A 22,091-nucleotide genomic window follows, 5' to 3' on the forward strand; every position below is an offset into this window, starting at 1 on the left:
ACACACACACACACACACACACACACACACACACACACACACACACACACACACACACACACACACACACACACACACACACACACACACACACACACACACACACACACACACACACACACACACACACACACACACACACACACACACACACACACACGCACACGCACACGCACACGCACACACACACGTACACGCACACGCACACGCACACGCACACGCACACGCACACGCACACGCACACGCACACGCACACACACACGCACACGCACACGCACACGCACACACACACACACACATACACACACACACAAGGTTCAAGTGGCGCTGGTCATTTAGCCGACCACATTCGCCGTTGCTCGCACAAGCCAGCATGCAAGGCGTTTTTCGCACGAACACGTGTGTTGCGCAAATATAGTAATCAGAAAAACCGGGAAATTTTTGAAGCATTTTGTATCTCGAATGAAAACGCTTAATGTGTCAGTGCTCGTTCTGTTGTACTCGGGAAAAAAGAACTTGATTGTCTCAGCGCAAACGGGTGTGTCCAATCAGCTAGGTAGGGCGGGAGATGAGCTAGTTTGTACTGAGTGATGTAAAAAAAGAGGGGCAGAAAAGAGAGGGAAAGGTTTTTTCACCTTTTTTTCACTTCTTGCTTTTATTTCTTGCTTCTTTTGGTTTGACACTTCTGATGACTGTTGCCTGGACCCAGGAAATATTTTTGGGTAGTCCTGCGCACTTGCAGCCCCCCTCCCCTCCCCCTGTGTACATAAAGGCCTGTTTTCCATGAATAAAATTCAGTTGAAACCGGCGTTCGTGTTGTCTTTCTCTTCTCATCCGTGTTCAATTGTGCGCTGGAACAATGTTTCATAAAACTTCGTGCTTGGCACGGTTGTACGCGTACGTTACAAAAGGTAAGTCGCCGTCCCAATTTTTATGGTCAGCAGCGACATACATTTATAACATGTTGGTAAGGGTTCGATTCGTCCGCTCCGTGAGGCCATTGGTTTGCGGGTGGTAAGTAGTGGAATGACCATATGCAGAACCACAAAGCCGTAAAAGTTCTTCAACGACATCGGCGGTGAATTGCCGTCCACAGCCACTGATGACAACCCGGGGAGCGCCGTGACAGAGTATGACGTGATACAACAAAAATGAAGAGACATCTGCTGCAGTGGCAGATGGAAGGGCAGATGTAGCGAGTAAGGTAATCTATACGCATACTAAAATCCAGCGGTAGCTATCTGACGTCTTTGGGAGCGGGCCGAGCAAGTCGATGCCGACTTTTTTCAAAGGTACAACGTCGGTGGCCTAACTGGTTGCGAATAGCCTGCTGGAGGCGTCGTCGTTTGCTTGTGGCTCTGGCAAACAGTACAGCTGGCGACATACTGTTTCGTTGTTTTCCAGAGATTGGGCCAGAAAAATCCCTGTCGAAGTCGGTGTGGTGTGCGTGTAAAGCCACAAGGTGCTCGGACGTAATATCGTCATGCTTGGAACGAAGGAGAGCAGGGCGCAGTTTTTTCGGGCACAACTAGAAGCAATAGAGGACCATCAGCCGAATCAATTTTTTTTGTACAGTAAACCATTACGAAAAGTAAGCAGTGTTGTTCCTGCTGGCTCACGTTCAGTTGCCCGAAAGGATTTCAAGGTAGGGTCGCAACGTAGCTCACTCTCGAAAGTACTCAGGTCTGGAAAGTCGGAAGAGATGGAAACTAGGCAGTGATCGAAGTCATCATCGTCAGCTTTAGTGTGCGGCGAAGGGAGACGGGATAGGCAATCAGCATCCGTGTGACAGCGTCCGCTCTTGTAGTTAACGGAAAAGCTGTACTCTTGAAGGCGCAAATCTCAGCGGGCCAACCGGCCAGACGGGTCACGCAGCCCAACAAGCCAACGGAGTGAATGATGGTCAGTCACCATCGTGAATGGGTGGCCGTGTAGATACGGACGGAACTTCTGAATGGCGAAGACGACTGATAAACACTCGAGTTCAGTAATGGTCTAGTTGTTCTCCGCTTTTGTAAGTGTCCGACTAGCGTAGGCAATGACATGCTGACGGCCACCGCGGAGCTGAACAAGCACAGCGCCAACACCTACACCGCAGGCGTCAGTATGCAGCTCAGTTGACGCCTCCGGGTCAAAATGCCGCAGAACAGGTCCAGAAGTCAACAAAATTTCAGCTGTTGGGACGCCGACTCGCAGTCAGCAGTCCACAAGTATGAGGTGTCTTTGTGAAGCAGAGACGTGAGGGGAGAGACAAGCTGTGCGAAATTCTTGATAAAGCGCCGGAAATATGAGCAAAGGTCCGAAAAGCTTCGCAGATCTTTCATCGTGTGTGGCTGTTGGGAGTCGCAAACCACTGCTATCTTTTCAGGGTCCAGTCGTATGCCGTCTTGGTCGACCAGAAAGCCTAGTACGAGGGCTTGACGCTCACCGAAATGACATTTCTTCCGAGTTCAAAATAAGGCCAGCTTGCTGGATACAGTCAAGAACGACCGACAGGCGCTGATTGTGCTCGTGAAATGTCCGACCGTAGATAATGAAGTCGTCTAAATAGCACATGCAAATTTCCCATTTGAGTCCGTGGAGCACGGTATCCATAAATCGCTCGAATGTCTCTGGAGCGTTGCATAAGCCAAAGGGCATAACGTTGAACTCAAAGAGACCATCAGGTGTCACGAAGACTGTCTTCTCCTTGTCTGAGAGCTGCATGGCAATTTGCCAATGTCCTGACCGTAAATCCACAGAAGATAAATACGACGTGGAGTGGAGGCAGTCGACGGCGTCGTCTATTCGTGGTAGGTGGTACACGTGTTTTTTTTGTTTTTTTGTGACGGTGTTTAGGCGGCGATATATATATAGTTCACACAGAATCTCTATGAGTTGTCTTTCTTCTTGACTAGGATCACAGGAACAGCTCAGGGGCTACATGATTCCTGGATCTCTCCTATCTGCAACATTTCTTCGACCTGCTCTGCGATGACTTTGGTCCAATCCTTCTCATTTTCAGCGCTTCAAACGCCCGGCAGTGTTTCTTCAGATCAGACGGAGTATTAAGATCTTCCTTCGTTATAAGAAAATTATAAACATCTTCGTGAATTCCTTTAAGCAGATGTCCTACTTTGTCTTCGTGGCGTTCACGATTCCGCATAATTTCAGAACAGCCTCTATGTACGTTGTACAAGTTTTGCCAGGTAATTGAGCTCGTCGGGAAAGCGTCTGCACAGCTTTCTTTTTCTTAGAGATCGGGTCCCCGAACCACTTGGTGAATTCTTCTACAAAATTATTCCAGTTTGTCAGAACGTTCTCTTGGTTTTCAAACCAGAGGAGCGTGGTTCCAGCGAGAAAAAAAAAAAAAAAACACGTTATCGAGCTACTTCGTAGTGCTCCAGTGGTTGTGGCGACTCACTCTCTTGTACGTAGTAGTTCTGCGGAAACCCGCAAGGTGGAGAGAAGTAATTAATAAACGGAAAATCAGACATCCACCCTGATTTTCCCTTTATTAGTTACTTCTCTCCACCTTGCGGACTGCCGCAGAACTACTACGTCGAACACTTGCCTTTGCTTCGTGTTGTCGACAAATTCGACTTCGCCCTGCCATCTGCTAGCCGTCAGGTTAGCTCAGACGGTAGAGCGGCTCAGACGGTAGAGCAGGTTCGAGTCTCGGGCCAGGATGCATTTTTGTTCAACTCTGAGGCCTTTTTTTTTTTCGAAAAACCCGTATGGTTTTTTTTTTTTTTTTTTTGTAGCAATTGCTACGAACGGGTGGATGTCTGATTTTTCCCTTTATTAATCGCTCTGTTGTAATGTTTAAGCCAGTCGTCGACGTCTTCGTTCGCCTTCCCCGAAAAGGTGGGTGGCTTTCGCAGCGGTGTCCAGTAGCCAGCCTGACCTGCGTGATTGCTGTCTGGTTCGCCGCAGATGAGGTTGCCATTGCCTTCTCCGGAATCGGCCATGTCCGCTGCTTGTGGTCGTAAACCGTCCAAGCGTCTACTCCGTGGGACAGTTGGTAGAGCTTGGTAGTCCAGGATAGTCCAAGATTTGTCCCGCACGCCCACCAATGATGTTACGAAAGATATTTATTTGCAGGGTGAAACGAGACCGCGCGCACTCTACTTCTTTCTCTCCCTCAGTCGCGCAGTGGTGCGACAATATATATATATATATATATATATATATATAATATATATATATATGCTACAAGAGATATAACACGATGTAGTAGTATTATTAAGACCGCCCTTACACAATTAATAACGGCACATACAACTACCCCCCAAACAAATGTTTATTTTTTTATCTAAATATGTACAAAACACATTGACAATAAGCATGATCAACGAAAAGAAATAATGCTCTGCAGGAAACTGAAAGTGCGCTTCACCACAAGCTATCCATGGATCCGTTTGAAATTTGTACAGGCAGATTTCGTCCTATGTGGACCATAGGCGCATATTTTATATGCTTTACACCACGTGCTTGACACCACTGTAGCCGGAGATACCGCACCGGTATGTTTCCTCTGAGCGTATACTTTCAAAAGAAAGCCGGTCACGTGCGAAGCTTCTTCCCCGCCCTGCGTTCCTGCTCTAAACCAACAAATGACGCTTGCTGCCTGTATTTCAGCGTTGGCTGAATACATTTAGCCAGATATTTTGTACTCTATACCGAAACTCGGCAAGAAATAATAAATTTTGGGGATGTGGCCTGCAGACAGCACTTCCCAATAAAGGGTTAAGAAACCTAGTTCAAGGATATCAAATGGACGAAAATTAAAATGTAGGGCCGGGAAGGTGATTCATGTTTTAGTCGTCTACGCATTTCTTCGCGGTTGAGAAAGTGCCCTAGTTGAAGCATTCAGCAAATAGACTTGTGTTGATTCTGGCAATCCAGCACGTTCGAGCACGGTCCTCACGTCGCATGGTCGTTATATTCCCGATTGAAATTAAGATAGAATTAGAAATGTGAACAAATTGACTTATATTTCCTTTATATGTGCATTACTGAAGATCTAGCCCTCTTTAGCACTGTCGACAAATTGCAGTACGACAAAACTATATGGACGATGTCTTGAATACTTGAAAAACAAAAGGACAATTAATGAACCGGGGCCAAAGCCGTATCTTTCGGCACAAGGAAAACGCGGGAAAAGCGCCCATTTGTCACAGTGGGCCACAGAAAGCAATAAAACACGTCTTTGCTCTGATTACATGTTTGAAATATCTTAGAGGTGACTTACCGATAGCATCTTCCTTGAGTTCGACGGTGCGAAATCCAAATTTGATGACCTTGTCGCACAGCTCGCCGCTGACAGACATGGTCACGTTGAGCTGGTACAGCTTCTGACTTCCGTAGCCGGTCGGCCACCAGCGCTCTATTGCTATAGTCTATAGAAGCAGATCACAATTTAGTTGCTCAGTATATCAAAAACGTTGTTAGGAATCGCAACCACTATGTCGATTTAAAGGTGCTTTCATTAACATCATGCGCACATGCATGTACGTTAACAGGACACAGCAGGTCTGATTCAACGCACAATTTTATACGTTTCAACTATTCATGGGAGTGACTACAAGAGACAAGCACGGCAGCTGTAGTGTGTATAGCTTGCCCGTAAGTATATTAGCATCATTAAGGAGGACGAAATTCAAGAGACAAAAGAAATCTGTTTCAAGAAATGTAGCTTATATTTACTAAGTGACTGAACAAAACTGATTTCATGGTACAAGGTTTTTTCCTTTTCAATAAACGTCTGCGCCCATGTCTTCAGCCTTTTTGGATGTTATCGTGCGTTAGATCATTTGCAGAGTAACAGATCACAAAATACCACTTTGCGCTCCGGTTCCCAGTATCGATCCCCTTTCTGTACGCTATCAGTATTCGGCTTATTATTTTTTTTCGCTCCCCCTGACCCTTCCTCCGCCGAAAACAAAAAAGTCAACAGAGGATTTGATTACATTCGGTTTCATCGGCTTGTTACAAAATATGTACAATTTTCTCTAAGTTAACATGGACGTGCGGCACTGAACGAATCTATACAACCATTTTCATGCATCCAAAACAACCCTATGCTGCCCTGCGTTGGCTGATGATATTCAGCAAACACCCATCATGGCGACACTCCAATTTTTCCGCAAACACTTCTATATGTGACGCCGCTTCTGTCGTGTGGTCGTACGCGGGCACCCGCCAAACACTGGTCTTTATGTTGTCCCTAATATAGTGTCTGAGCTCGACGACAGTGAAACAACAACAACAAAAAAGAAGGGAGATGTGTGCAACCTCGCATAATCACAACCCAAACATCCGAAGAAGCTGCTATTGCGACCATGAAAGCGAACTGCTCTGCGCAAACTGAATTTTTTTTTTCAGTTTTACGCGCAAGCATAAATGCCTAGGCGCACCGAGGGCCATCGAGGGGTAGTGCGCGGCAAACCAACGCCCCCTAGAAGAAAGTCTAGGTGGCGTTGAGCGAAGCAGGGAAGGAGAAAAGAGGCGAAGAGAGAGAGAGAGAGAGAAGGGAAGACAGAAAGGCAGGGAGGTTAACTAGACTGAGTCCAGTTTGCTACCCTACACGTGGGGAGGGGAATGGGGAGTGAAAGAGGGAGAGAGAGAACTTAGGTATAGGATGTCTACAGTCTGGCACTCAAATCTGTTTCCCTCAGGTAGCGAAAAAGCGCTCGAACTGCTTTCTGGGCCAATGAACTATGAGGCCAGGCCCCCAAGATCTTCGCTTCCGTAAATGGCCTGTCATCCAGTCTATTTAAGGCACACTGGAGAGTCTCGCGTTGATTATCGAAGCGAGAACAGTGGCACAGAAGGTGACTGATGGTCTCTTCACACTTGCACTTCGCGCACATTGGTGAATCCGCCATTCCAATTCGATAGCTGTAGGAGTTGGTGAATGCTACTCCTACCCACAGCCGACACAGCAGTGTTGCGTCACGTCGTGGAAGGTTCGCTGGTAATGTAAGTTTCAGTGATGGGTCGAGGCTGTGTAAACGACACTTAGAGTTCTGAGGTGTATGCCAGCAACCTAACGTGATTGTACGAGCGAGACTGCGAAGCTCTCTTGCAGCGTCGACTCTGGATAAAGGTATAAGGAGTGTCGGTGAGCCAGCCTGGGCACGTCATATTTCAGTGGCTGCCGGGACATTGTGGCATCGTTGGTAATCACCTCGCCGATGACGCTGAGAAAAGAGGCGAAGCTTTGCAGAGGAGGAGGGTAGGCGAGGTGCGCTGGGTTGACCTCTTATGGCAGTTGCTACAGGTTGTGCGCGCGCTATGGAGGTACCGGGTTCGTCTCGTGATCGAGTTGCCGAGCGCCGTGCGAGAAGGACGGAGCAGCAACACAAGCGGCGGCAGGGCGACCGCGAGTCGGTGAACCCCGAAGTCGTCGCCAAGCGCCGGGCTCGAGCTGAACAAGTGCTGGCTAGAAGGAGCGCGCCAGCAGCAGCGGGCGAAGCGACCTTCGCGCGGTCTCTCGCTTCAACGCATACCGAGCGGTGAGAACACAGCACGCACAAAGGTATGAGCCATCTGCAGATCGCTTTCAAGATAAGGCACGCGCCGCTGCGCATGCAAACTACGCAGCTGCTGCCAGAGTACAAGCTCCCCCCCCCCCCCCTCCCTCCCGCGCTGCCTTCCCGCTTTCCTTCCTTGTGTGCGATTCGGCTCACCGTCGCGCACTTTCACTCGCACACACAGCATGCGACGCGCGAGGACGATGTTATCGCCCTTAGATTTTATAAGGAACATCGCGGCGACAACGACGGCGGAAATGCGCCTGGACTGTCTATATCATTGCCATTGCAATTACATAGGATTGACACCCATAAGATCGCGCGTAACCCGCGTTCACGAAACGTCACTATTTTTTTTAATGCTTATTCTAAACTATAGCAAAATGCTGCCGCCGAATATTGTTGCGTACTTCACCGCAAAAACATGGCTGCTTCACGCTAATGCATTCCAATTTAGCACGCTGTACTAATGGTAAAAGCAGTTAATGTGCGAAAGGAACTCACGTCTGGGATGTCCACGGCGATTTTCGCCCTTCCACTGTAATCTGCAAATAGTATGTTGCGCTTTTTCAGATTCATGAAGTTCACCTCTGAACTGAGCAACAAGATGTCATCCAGGCTAATCAATATGGTGCCCTTTTTTGGTGCATGTCGAAACAGCGTGAAGAACACGCCGACTTCGATGGCCCATCTGTCCACTCCGTCATTCGTCCCTGCGTAGTCAACCAATAAGCAGCGGTTAACAGCGGTAAAAATATCGGGGCCCAATTCGCAACCATTTTAGTTCGTAAGTGCTGTTTACCATTGGATGATAATATGTCCAGCATAAGGATTGGCTCGCATTTTACCCGCCGTGGTTGCTCAGTGGCTATGGTGTTGGGCTGCTGAGCACGAGGTCGCGGGATCGAATCCCGGCCACGGCGGCCGCATTTCGATGGGGGCGAAATGCGAAAAACACCCGTGTACTTAGATTTAGGTGCACGTTAAAGAACCCCAGGTGGTCGAAATTTCCGGAGTCCTCCACTACGGCGTGCCTCATAATCAGAAAGTGGTTTTGGCACGTAAAACCCCATAATTATTATATTATGGCTCGCATTTTACGTTACGAACAATACTCTAGCGTAAGATCTTTTCGTGAATACGGACCTCGGTGTGCAAGCTCCTTGAGGTCGTAAAAAGACGCGTGTATAGGTGTTACCGACAAATGTATGAAAAACGTTATCGCTTCTTTAACTCGGAAGCGTACTTAAGCTCCCCTCATAATTATCGCGTAACGACAATGACGCGAGCGCCACGTGTTAATTTTGGTCGCGGTCAACAGTAGCCTTAAATTTTTAGCAATACTTTCACGAGTGATGAGCTCAGCGAAAATTATAAAACATAAGAAATGTCCACAGCGTGTTCTCTTTCTTAATCTGCTTCCTGCCATTGAAAAGCACGTCTGTATTCGGACATCAGGGTTTAAGGAATAATGCTTCTTGCTTCCGCCAGTAGTTATCACGTGACGTGTGAATTCCCGTTATCCTGCATGCGGTGCGTGAATTTTGTCATGTTACTCTATATTCCGACATGATCCACGGTTCAAACTCACATTGTAGTGTCGTCGTCACAGTAACATCTCGAATAGCAGCTCCGTTGTAGGCCTGTAGTTCAATCGGCTTCCTGCCAAAGCAACGGATAAATCTTCAATAACCAGATGAAAAGTTAATATCGACTACATGCCTAAAACTTTTGCATGTCCCGCGATCAAGAACAAGCATAACCTCTTATGTGCTCCTCACAAACACGATGAAATTCGCATTGCAAAAGGACAAGGCCAGTCCTTCAGCAAATGCTATCATGGTACTTTCATTGCAGGAATAGAAAACATTTCGTCGAAGAGCATTAAAATTAGTATGTATATGAAATCGACTTTCAGTGTTTAATTCATATGTGCTTTTGTCAAAGATGCATCACAGATTTTTTTCTAGTTAAGCTTAACTTTGGGCGTTATTTTTCTAGCCCAGTACGCATGCTATAATGAGAGCGTAAAGGAGGAAATAAAACTCAGCCAGAGCAGGACGTCTACTTCGGACACTTAGCTTGCTAGAAAAAAGCTTAACCGACAACACCATGGTTACGTGCTCTGTTACTTATTTGTGCCTGCAGGCTTCCAGAATGTTTCACAGGCTTTTAAAACAAAACTCGCTTATGGCATGTAGCAGCTCACGAGATAAAGAGTGGAACGTGCAACAAGCCTTCTTATTCCACGCAAGCTTTATCAAGCAAGCCTGAAGATGTTTTTCTTTACGCTACCGAATCCCGCCATCTGTGCCAATCAGAGAGGCCGTAGCAGCCCTTCGAGCCAATCAGAACTGGCAAGATGGCAAATTCGACAATATGGCGGAAATTGACAAGGTCCAGATTAGAACCTTAGCTATAAGTAAGGTCATAAGTTTCGAACGAGGCTGATCGTTCTCGGCTTGCTAGCGTTTTGCACTTGGTAGAGTGACGTACCGTAGCTCTGCGGCGGTGGCGCGCACAGTAAAAAAAAAGAAAGAAGAAAAAAAGAGAGGCAAGTTGTTACCTCCTCTTAAATATGTGCAGGCAACAATGCTACCACTCAGGACCAGACGAAGGAGAGCAAGGCCCAGTGGCATGGGACGCGGGTGAGTGGTAGAATGAAGACAAGTATGACTGCTTTTGGTGATAACCGACCAGTTACCACCTCTGCATCGTGGGTAAGTGACCGCTCATTCCAGCTTTCTCAGGGATACATCCAACGCCTTTGGTCAAGTCGCCTCAAAAAATTTACTTCTTAAATGAATTTTTCATTTATGTTATTGCTCTTTGGCCTAATACAAGGAATGGCAAATGGGAAAAGCTAGTCGGTAGGGGAAGGCGCGATGCGAGAAGCAAGGTCTACAACAGGTGTGACAACCCAGATTATAGCACTGCAAGGGCCCTGGTTGGGCCCGGAAGCACGGGCCAGCCGGCCGGGTAAAGCAATATTTAGCGAGCCCGGGCAGGGCAAGGGCCCGTTCACTGATTACTCTATGGGGCTAGCGGTCTGGAATTGATGATGATGATGATGATGATGATGATGACTTATTGACATCCCCTTTGACACGGGACGGTGACACAAGGTCACCTAGCCTGCTTGAGTTAATCACGTGTACTGTACATGTTTTATTTCTATCATTTTTGTATACCCCTCGTCAACCTTTTTTTTTTCTTTTTCTTCAAAACTTCTCTATCTACCTTGTATCGCTACCAATGCATCTAACGGATCAGGTCGCATGAATTTCCCCCCTGTTTTGTTTTTTTTTCGCCAATTCTCTAAACGTGTCTGGCTTATCTAGTTTTGCGCGCACTGCGGCGCAACCTGGTGGCAAACACATAAGTTGGCTGGGTAAATTACGGGTAGGACGCCGCGCCACAGAATTAGCACGCGTCTCGCGCGTTTTGTGCGTTGTACTGAGTTAGGTGCATAATTTTTCGTGCTCAAAGAGTGCTTGAAACGCACACACGACTTCATGCGCTACCAGCTGTAACACAGCTCGCGGAAAACGCGTCCACATCGCTCCACCAAGCAGTGCCGAAGGCGGACGGACCCGGCGACTATATATGGCCAGCATGGGCGCTATATATGGTGGCTCTAACGGGCGCTCTCCGCATTGAGTTCCGCCGTCATCTGGCTGTAAAGCCGGTCTCGCTCGATTCTTTTGTGTGTCCAGGCTACACTTGTTACCTTATTTTGGTGCTTACTACCGGAAGAGGCACCGTCGTTTGCTTAAAATATGCGCTAGCTGTTCTCACCTCGTAGAGAGTATGCCCTGGGCTTCGCTTAACCATGCAGCAAGCTGGATAAAAAAAAAACTCAGTGCCCTTCCACTCTGTGAAGAAGGATGACCAGCGAAGCTGTGTTTGTGGGCCCCTTAATGGCGAACTGCACCTCCGCCGCAGGTCGGCCCGGCATTGCACTATCCCCGGGATCGGCCCACGTTTTTGCTTATACCATGCCAACGACACGAAAATTTCTTTGGACGGTAGAGGTATACAGCTTCGCTGTGAAATGCTGTCTATTCTCTGAAATCACGAGTGATGGCGTGTGTTTTCTAAGTAACTGCCACGCACAGGAATTTACAAAGCTTAACATACTCTTACCACTTCCAATCCCTCGCTACCTATTGTAAATTGCGGAAGAGAACAGCAATTTACAATAGGTAGCGAGGGAGTGGAAGTGGTAAGGGAATACATCTACTTAGGGCAGGTACGGACGGCGGATCCGGATCATGAGACGGAAATAATCAGAAGAATAAGAATGGGCTGGGGTGCATTTGACAGGCATTCTCAGATCATGAACAGCAGATTGCCATTATCCATCAAAAGAAAAGTGTATAATAGCTGTGTCTTACCAGTACTCACCTACGGGGCAGAAACCTGGAGGCTTACGAAAAGGGTTCTACTTAGATTGAGGACGACGCAACGAGCTATGGAAAGAAGAATGATTGGTGTAGCGTTAAGGGATAAGAAAAGAGCAGATTGGGTGAGGGAACAAACGCGAGTTAATGACATCTTAGTTGAAATCAAGAAAAAGAAATGGGCATGGGCAGGACATGTAGTGAGGAGGGAAGATAACCGATGGTCTTTAAGGGTTACGGACTGGATTCCAAGGGAAGGGAAGCGTAGCAGGAGGCGGCAGAAAGTTAGGTGGGCAGATGAGATTAAGAAGTTTGCAGGGACGACATGGCCACAATTAGTACATGAGCGGGGTGGTTGGAGAAGTATGGGAGAGGCCTTTGTCCTGCAGTGGGCGTAACCAGGATGATGATGATGATGATGATGATGATGATGATGATGATGATGATGATACTCGAAAGTGGCTGCGCAGCGAAACTGCGCCGATACGACTTCTCGTGCTCAGTGCACGCACTCGGCGCAGCACTGTGCGTCCTTCTCGACAGAAGGCGTGCTGCAAGGTCTCCCATGCACGAGACTCGTACGAAATCTCCACCGCAGCGCAGCTCAGGCGAGCAGATATACCGCGGCGCGTTGCGTTAATGGCCGTCGCGTTTTGTACGTAGTCCACCTGAAACCTATATATATTTACAAGCGCGACATGCATGGAGGGCTCTGTTGGCCGGCGTTTCCACAACGCCACCTGAGCAGCCCGTCACGCCCATAGGTCGGTCGTTCGAACACATACGGGCGCTCTACAGTCTGAGCAAAGCTCAAGTGACAAGTCGAAGAAAAAAAATTAAAGGAAAAATAAAAGCTGGCTGTTGATTATTTAGCAAACAAAATAAAAAATATTCCGAATTAGTTTTTTTTTTGCGTGGTTTCTTTCTGTAAAAGCTTTCTTACTTTTTGTTGCTTCAATTGTTGTTTAAAAACAAGCTTTGTACTCGCCAAAGAATAAAATTGTTCTACAAAACGCTCTTGACACGGTTCGGCTGTTACCGCCTTTCTGCGATTGCAGTATTTCATCGCTCTCGATACGGTTATATTATTCTAATTGCGTCATTTTGCCGCTTTTATATTCATTGCACCACATTGACAATTTCTTTATGGCCCCCGCAGCACGCATAGAAGGCTTACGCCTGAACAGCATTCGCAGTGTTCTTCACGAGCCTTAAATTTATGCACGATAATTGTTTCGTAGTGGGCCTAGATGGGTTGGGTATGCCAGTGCATTTTCCACCTTGAATTTTTCGTGCACGAGTTCGAGCGTGCGCGTTTTAAGATTCTGCTGCTTTTGCACCTAATAGTTTTTTTCTTTCTGTGAGAACTATTTACAAGAGCCATTTTGTTGCGATAGCAATTATAGGACACCGAAGGGGCGCTCGCGCCGCCACCTTCGTGCTACTATACGGTATGGACGCGCATGCAGGTAGCCCGCACATGAAGGGTTGCGTTTTTAGCTGCAAAGAACGTCGAAGCCAAGTCACCCGCACGCAAGATATGACACTGGGCTAGCTAGTGCTCCATCCTGTTTCCCGCTGTGCAACAAAATTAATCACCCTCGCGATCCTCTTAATCAGCCCTGCCGTATAGTCAGAGCGGTGCTCTGGTTCCTATACAGCTGCCATTGGCGTCCTGCGCTCACACATTAACATTCCTGCTGAGACGTCGTCTGCTTACCGCACCGTGGTGCGCTCACTGGTCCGGGTGGAAAGAACAGTAAATGTGAAGCCAAATCTAGCGCTGCCAAAATGTTTACAGGCTTTCTGTCTGTTTCATCTCGTGCGCCACACCACCGAGGTGCGACGCCAGTAACTCCATTGCCAACGTTCGTCGCGATACAGCGTATATACTGACACGGCAGGCGTCTCTGTCAGGGCGCTGTTCCTACTGTGTAGTAGCAGTGGCTTCGCGCGCTGCATTTCCGCATCAGTTGTTTGACGCCTGGTCGTACGCGTTGTTCGCTGTACACAGGGTTGGTGCCACCGCTGTCAGAGGCGCTATGTGCGTCGTCGTCTACGCACACATCTTAATTGTTCGCTTGTCTCGGCCCGACGTTTTGCGTAAGTGTGCCACTTTTCCATTAAGTCTGGCGTGAGGGCTTTGCCCTCACAAAAAAACAAAGACTCAGTTATTGAGATGTCGGTCTGCTGCTCTGGAAGACTTAAACTTCAGAAAGACTTAACGCTGAGCTCGTTGGCCTGGGTTCACTTCCGACGTAACGTTGCCGCAGAAAATAAACGACGACGGAAGAAGAGCCGGTGTGCACGGTGCCTGTTATTGTGACTCGGGGTCGACGACGAGAGACGGACTCTTGAAGCCGACAAAGAGGAGACGAAAAGCTTTATACAATATTTACATACAGCAGGTAGCCTACAATAGCGGAGACGAAGAGCAGCGCACCAGACCGGCGGGGCGACTGGTGGTGACTCTTTCTCTAACAATGGACCGGCTCCACCTTAAATCCCTTTGGGCGTCCCATCGTCGGCAGGACGAGGAGGACCGGTGCTGACGTCAACCTCGTCGCTTTTCTCGAAGTCCAAGCTGCATAAAACCGGTCTCCCCGGCAATGGTCAGCAGTCCTGTGGAATTCTGAAGGCTGCCAGGGGATTTGTCGTAATGCTCTGTGACCCCGAAACCGAAAGGGTTCGACCAACTGAAAGGGTTCGGCAGTTTCCTGGAACTTTGAAGGTTGTCACCAAGGGCAACCACTTAAAACAAGGGGGGGGGGAGTACCCATTGCTTCGATGCAGGCACGCAGTATGACACAACACTGCGTACACCCCGTATTCTTTCGTCGTCGTGTACTTCCTGCGGCAACACTACACCGGAAATGAGCGCTTCAATTTGTTTCGAGCACCGTTGCATTTTGCGACGTCGTTATATGGCAACTTTAGTTCGCCTCGAATGCGATAAACCGAAAATAGGGCGACACTGTTCAAGATTCGACTTATTCTCTTGCTAAATGAGTGTATCATTGATCAATCCTGCATCACTATATACTATGCTGCGCACACTGACCAGATTCCGGTGGAGGGGAACGAAGGCCCCCAGTCCCAGCCGAACGAGCACGGCATCTTGCGGATCATGTTCACGTGACACTGCCCCCTCTGCTCCGGTGGGGGACACGTCGGCCACACGGGGCGTGACGTATTTCGCTCCATGTGCTTGCGAAGGGCGTACAGCACCGGCGACTCGCAGCTCACCACGATGGTGTTGTTTCTCTGCATTGGTGGGCATGACAAAAGCGGGATGCTTTGATGGCGCACGTGATTTTGTGTGGGTCAGTTCTGCACGATATTCAGTCTCACGGTGCTCAACGGGTCGCGCACGAAAAGGACCGATGGATGCAAGTGTGTTTTTAGCTCAGCTTGAGTACACGAAGGAACACGGTCTGCATTTGATCCGTCATCGGCGGCCAATCTGGCGTTATAATATTCAAGAAACTTCGATGCAACAGGGAAATATGTAACCTTCGCTTCAGTCAAATCTGCCGTCATCGATTAATACACGCAATAAATTATTCGGGAAACAAATAAAGTATCGTCTTCATGTAAGGTAAACATCATTATATTCCAAGATGCCCGACATATAATACGAGCCAGTGGTATTCGCCTATAGAATCGTGAATACCATGAACAGCGCGTTGGTGAAAGCCTTGGAACCATTCAAGATTGAAACTTTGTACAAGAGCGCGTTAGGAGTGCGCTGCTCCGTATGAGCAAGACAAACACGCTTTTCCTCGCTCTACTAATGAAGATATCGCACAGGCTTACCCTAAGCGCGATTTTCACGCCGACTTCGTAGCGGACGAACATGTTGCTCGTTCTGAGTACGTCAATGCCGTTCAGTGTCACCTCGCAGGCAGTGTCGATGCCGTGAGCGACGAGTGTGATAGCGTGGTAACCGAAAAGGTGCATGGGAACTGTGAACACAGCAACGTAAAACAAGAAAATAGAAAAGAGTTAACGGCGCATCTTACAAGTGGTTTAGCGAGAAGGTGCAACTATGAAGTAGCTTTAAGTGTACAATTCTAAATATCAGTGATCCTTTCCGGTGATCATTCTGCGGTGATTCTTCAGTGAATATTCTACTAACGTCAATCATTTCCAATGATTTAAGTTAGAGTTTACTTGCGTTCAGTCATGATTCTAGAATGCTCTATAGAGTTTTTGTTCTGTAAAATTTTTTTAACATGTTGCAAAATTATGGAGAGTAATTTATTTGCACTCCAAGGTGCTGAAATATTAAACCTACAGATTGAGCACTCAACGAGAATTTGTTCGTCATTTTATCTCACAGCGGAAGTGACACAATTCGCCTCAGTATGCAATTTCAGAAAATAAAATGAAAACAGAAGTTCACTGGTCTATAGCTTTACTGGAAACTACTTCGAAGTTTCGACAAGCACGGTCTGCCTCATTTTCCGTCATTTTCTTTTTCTCCGAATGGTTATTTGCGCCAGACTAGAGGCGGCACTTTGTTCCAACGCAGCGCGTTTTTCTCGTACGGAGGCTCAGTTTCGTGTTACGCTCGTGTTACGGCTCTCTTCTTTTTCCGGGTTTGATTTGTTGGCGCTGTAAGTAATGATGCAGATGTACCGACTTGACCAGCTAACTACTGTACTTCAGTTTATTAACACATCTGCCGCAATTACACGTGTGTTAGAAGGAGATTGAAGAGCATAACACAATATCATGTCATATGCGCAAAGTAGTGTCTCAAAATTACACATTAATTCGTTCGGCAGAAAAAAATTGTCTATCTTTAGAGAAAATTAATAAGACCAAAGTTCCTTTTTTTTCTGTTTTGCTCCAACACATCGAGATGGCGTCGCGTATTCCAATCTGTCTCTCTCTCTCCCTTGCTAGATAGATATTGCTGCTAGATATATATATATATATATATATATATATATATATATATATATATATATATATATATATTACGTCTGTGACATCAAGGCGGGAAAGTTCGATGACTTCAAAACAGTGTCCCAACCAGTCTTTTGTTCTTGTGCCTCTCTTGGTTTATCAAGCCTTCTCCCACGCAGGTGTAGGAGTGCTAGTCTTTGCTAAGGCAGAAGCATATAATTTACTTGTACAGTTAAATTTATATATTATTCCTATTTCACGATTTATTAAAGTATCAGCATTGAACTTTCAGAATAAGAAAATCAAACACGACCACGATAAGTGGATGTCATTTGTTTCAGGCGTGTGCGTGCGTGTGCGTGTGCGTGTGCGTGTGTGTGTGTGTGTGTGTGTGTGTGTGTGTGTGTGTGTGTGTGTGTGTGTGTGTGTGTGTGTGTGTGTGTGTGTGTGTGTGTGTGCGTGTGTGTGTGTGTGTGTGCGTGTGTGTGTGTGCGTGTGTGTGTGTGTGTGTGTGAAAACGTAGTGAAAGCGGGAGAAGGTTTGGAGAACCATACTTTCAAAGTTTCTGTAGAATGTCCAGTTCTCTTGACCAACCCATTCGTACTCGAGATCGTTGTCGCCGTAATACGGTTCGCTTATTATGCCCGCCATCATGAGATCCGTGTATATCCCGCCAGGCACGGTGCTCGGTACGGTGATTGCTGCACATTGAAACAGACGTGCGGCTTCAAATAATATTTCATACCTGACAGCAGAAGAGGAACCGAGGGGCTCTGATTTGTTAATCATCACCAAATAGAGTCAACAGACAATGAAGCCAAGGAAAGCGTCGGCGAAGTTAGCTGTGGTTGAAATCGGAATGTAGAAAATAACGAAGAAAAGGGAAATGAAAGTGGAAATAAAGATTACATGTCGACGGTGGGAGCCAAACCCACAACCTCCGCATTACGCGTGCATTGACCTACCAATTGTAATACGGAGACGGCTATCAATTCTTGCACTAATTTTGGTATTTATGTTTAGTAGATATAGCTCTAGGAGTGTTAAACAGCGCCACTAAGAGCCATGGTGGGTGGATGTTCCGCTTCCGTCCACAAAACTCGGTTAAACTCACTTACACTGGACTGGTGTAACGCTCTTACACAGGAAAGAAGAAAGTGGACAGAGACACCAGCGTCTTTCTGTCCACTTGCTTCCTTTTCCAGTGTTTCTTTTCTATTTTCGCTAGAAATTCTTATAATATGATTTGTTTCTTTGTTTATGTGAATGATTTTGCACTTCCTGTAATTTTATGTTGGTCGTTCCTTTTTATGCCTTCATTGTTGCTATCTTTCTAACCTCCCACCCTTACCCAATGCTTGTTTGGGACCTGTATGGCAAATTTAATGAATGAATGAATGAATGAATGAATGAATGAATGAATGAATGAATGAATGAATGAATGAATGAATGAATGAATGAATGAATGAATACCGATTACTAGTTCTACCACAGAGCTCTATTTTCGCCTCGAACAGTAAAGCTGTCGTCCCTTCTTCTCGAGGACTTCTCCACAAACAACAAAGAAAGGCAACTCCACCCACCATGGTGGTTCAGTGACCTTGGCGTTGCGATGGGGCGCGGGATTAAACCTCGGCCACGGCGGTCGCATTTCGAACGGGAAGAAGTGCAGAAACGCCAGTGCACCGTCCAATGGGTGCACGTTAAAGAGACCCAGGTGGTCGAAATGAATCAAGGGTCCCCCACTATATACGACGGTTTTAGCACGGAAATCCCAGAATTTAATAAGAACGACAACTCTGCCTTCTTTATATGGGCAATGAAAGTTCTGCAGCCGGAAGGACGGACGGGTAGGGTGGTCTGTTACATTCACACGCAGAGCAAGCTAAATTCGAACGCATAAAAAATATTGACACACTTACATCCATTGCTGCTGCTGACGGTCCACCGCCCATTCAGCGAAAATCGTTCGAATCCCAGCGCGTTATTAGCAGTGATAAGGAGGCAGGCAATCTTAACAAGGCACGCCATTCCTCTTCTTTGTCGTCTTCGTTCGTGCTCGAATTAGCTGCTTCCATTGCCCTCTTTTAATCAGGTTTACACTTGTTTTATACTTTGCTGATCAGAAAAATTTGCGCAACAAAAAAAGAAACAAAGGAAAGGCCACCGCACATAGGAAGAAAAGACAAAGACAAGCGCTATACTCACAACTTTCTAATAGCTGGAAAGGTTCCACGTGCATATGACCTTGTCACGCGTGCGCGCACTAAAATACAGAAATATCGCAGGAAGAACGGGCGTAGATCAAAGGCGGTTGCGCAAGAAGTCAAACTCGGAGTTAACAAGTGCGTTGGACGGCTCACTCAAACAACGATCTCTGTTCTTTTTGATAAAGAAGGCTTCCAATGCAAGTCTAGAAGAAGCTTTGCCGTTCCTGTCCAGAATGGTAGTCTCTGAGAAACAAGCCTCACAACCATACGCACTAACGTGGACCACCATATACAACGCCCTTGTTATCTTCCTTGCTCACTTTTTTGCGCATACATGTACTATTCTGAGCAGGCGGTAACGCCTGCAAATTGCAAGTTTTTTTTTTTTACTTCTTTTATCTACACGTGTTCTTCCTGCGACGATTCTGTATTTTTATTTGTGCGCATGCGTGACAAAGGTGATATATATGTGAAACCATTCCCGCTATTGTTCTATCCTATCTAGTATATGCGATTCCTGCCCCGCTATTAAACAGTTGTTAAGCAGTCTTCCCGTCCTGCGTGCGTTGTCGTTTTGTTACGCTAATTTCCAGATCAGCAACGCAAGACCAACTAGCCCTAGAATTAATTGTTTTATAGGGTTTTATACTTCTCCTGCGAAACCCCCTGATGCACTAGACACATAATAAAGAGATCATGCAGATCTCACGCACTGTGGGAACCGATGTTATGCGAACCATTTTGCAGATAGCTCGATGCCCGCCAGCGTCTGTGGTTTTGAAAAGCGCGTTACCGGACGGATTATTATGCGTCTGTAGGGCAAACTATTATGTGTCTGAGGCCAGCGTATGCATGTCGAGAGCAAAACGACAACAGTGACGATGGCTAACAAAATTTAGAAGTGCCTTTTTGCTTCTAGATTCGAAAAGGTAATTGAAATGTTTAATATAATAATCTTCTTTTATTGCTTTTGATAATATGCGTTTGAAAGAAGAAGCAACAAAGTTATAATCACTCCGGTTTTTCGAACATCTTAAGAGAGAAGTAGCTTTGAAGTGGCCATTCGTCTTCAGTGATCAGGTATCCTGTTTTCCGCCGAAGGCTGATAGATACATTATTATCCATGGTTAAATTAAACGTTCGGTTCACCAAGGAATGTTTCAACACAGCACATGGTGTCCATCCATCCATCCATCCATCCATCCATCCATCCATCCATCCATCCATCCATCCATCCATCCATCCATCCATCCATCCATCGATTCCATTCCATTCATTCATCCATCCATCCTCCTGCGGCAGCGAGTGACGCGCGTAATAACCGGGCATTAGTGTGGGGCGAAATGCGAAAGCACCCGTGTACTTAGATTAAGTGCACGTTAAAGAACTCCAGGTGCTCGAAATTTTTGGAGTCCCATACTACGGCGTGCCTCATAATCAGAAAGTGGTTTTGCCAGGTAAAACCCCATAATTTAATTTAATTAATTAAGAAAGCTTCGCATAACTTCCATTACCGCAGCACGTGGTGTCTGCATGATATTTCCCTTCTCTTCCTTTCTTCTTGCTACGCGGCGCATTTTCGATGACAGCGTTGCGCTTTCCGCATCTATACAGACAACCGAGTACACATTGTATGGGAAGGCCGAATATGTAATGAAGCGGTAGAAATTCACTAAGGATGGAAGTAAGGATTTTCTCTGTCTCCATTGTTGTTCACGATTTATGTTAAGGGCGTAGAAAGACTTCTGGAAAACAATTAATTAGGGTTTTATTTCTCCTGCACGCATAATGGACAAATGGTGCAACAGAAGGTCGATGGACTGTTGTATGCGGACGCCACAGTGCTGCTAGCGGACAACGCAAGAGATTGACAGGCACTTGGGTATATCTGGGGCAACGTACCGACAAAGTTATGCCTTAAATTTAGCACACAGAGATCGGGAATTATTATTTGTAACGTTATTACGTGGCGTCACTTGAGCAATAAGTCATATCCATAGCCAAGCAATACAAATACTTCGACGTGTACATAAATGAAGAAAAGACTAACTCAAGCACCCACCAAGATAATCTGAAAATAAAGGGGAAGCGGAATGCAGCAATAGTGAAATATAGAGGTACTTTGAGGTCGCAATAAGTATGAGGTGGTGCATGGAATCCGGAAAGGAGTAATGGTGCCAGCCCGAACGTTCGCAAATGTCGCGCTGTGCTTCAAATCGGATATCTTGTCGGGGTTGGAAGTTGAACAAAGATCGGTAGGCCGGTTGGCTTTGGTAGTCCACGGTAAAACCACAAATGAGACAGTGCAGGGAGGCATGGGTTGGGCCTCTTTTGAAGAAGCCTCTTTTGAGAGAAGCGCTGAGCAAAATTAGTTTTGAAGAAAGACTCGGGAACATGGATCAAAATAATGGGCGGCTAAAGTGCACAAGTATCTAAGAGAGAGAGAGAAATTTATTTACAGAAAGGCAGAGAAGTCGGCCTGAGCTATTGCTCTGGCACGCTACTCTACAATGGGGAAAAGGGACGGGGAGGCAAAGGGCTGACGACAAGTATCTGTACCTGAAAAGCGTGGCCACAGAATGGAGGAAGAGGTGAAGAAGGCTGGCAACCAAGTACACGGTAATTCAAAGTGCAAATACGCAACCAAGAGTCATTATAAAGAGAGAGAGACATAAACAGTGGATTGTATGCAAAGAATGGAAACAAAAACGATCATGGAGATTTACAAGAATAGGAAGAAAGATATTAGAAGGAAAAATAAGTACTACGACAATACAAATGGCATTGCCTTGCTATTTGAGGCTCCAGCTGGTTTCCTAAGGACAAAAACATACTGGAGCAAATATACGCCAAAATATGAGGTATCTGTAGGCTGCAGCAAAAATCCGGAGATTACTTGGCATATCCTAATGGAATGCGAAAGGATTCACCCAGTGAGACCCGTAGGTAACGTACACCTTCCAGAACCGCTTGTATTTAAAGTGGACGGAAACATTAACCAGTCAGCAGTCGAGATAAAGAAGAGACGTTTAGAGTATTGGCCGAAA

At 46.5% G+C, this 22,091-nt stretch overlaps 1 protein-coding gene across 1 annotated transcript in view; it reads right to left on the bottom strand.

Annotated features, from left to right (window-relative positions):
- LOC140218568 (beta-mannosidase-like) overlaps positions 1–18,865 on the bottom strand; it is a 47,584-nt gene extending 28,719 nt beyond the window's left edge. Inside the window, exons 1-8 of the mRNA XM_072288358.1 lie at positions 18,757–18,865; positions 17,389–17,535; positions 15,737–15,885; positions 14,982–15,184; positions 9,109–9,179; positions 8,022–8,230; positions 5,234–5,381; positions 2,680–2,682 (exon numbers count right to left, since the gene is read on the bottom strand). Of these exons, the coding sequence (XP_072144459.1) occupies positions 2,680–2,682; positions 5,234–5,381; positions 8,022–8,230; positions 9,109–9,179; positions 14,982–15,184; positions 15,737–15,885; positions 17,389–17,535; positions 18,757–18,865 (1,039 nt within the window). The remainder of the gene's footprint in view (positions 1–2,679; positions 2,683–5,233; positions 5,382–8,021; positions 8,231–9,108; positions 9,180–14,981; positions 15,185–15,736; positions 15,886–17,388; positions 17,536–18,756) is intronic.
- Positions 18,866–22,091: the final 3,226 nt, after the last annotated feature.

Source organism: Dermacentor andersoni, chromosome 5 (genome assembly GCF_023375885.2).
Source record: "Dermacentor andersoni chromosome 5, qqDerAnde1_hic_scaffold, whole genome shotgun sequence".
Taxonomy (NCBI): Eukaryota; Metazoa; Arthropoda; class Arachnida; order Ixodida; family Ixodidae; genus Dermacentor; species Dermacentor andersoni.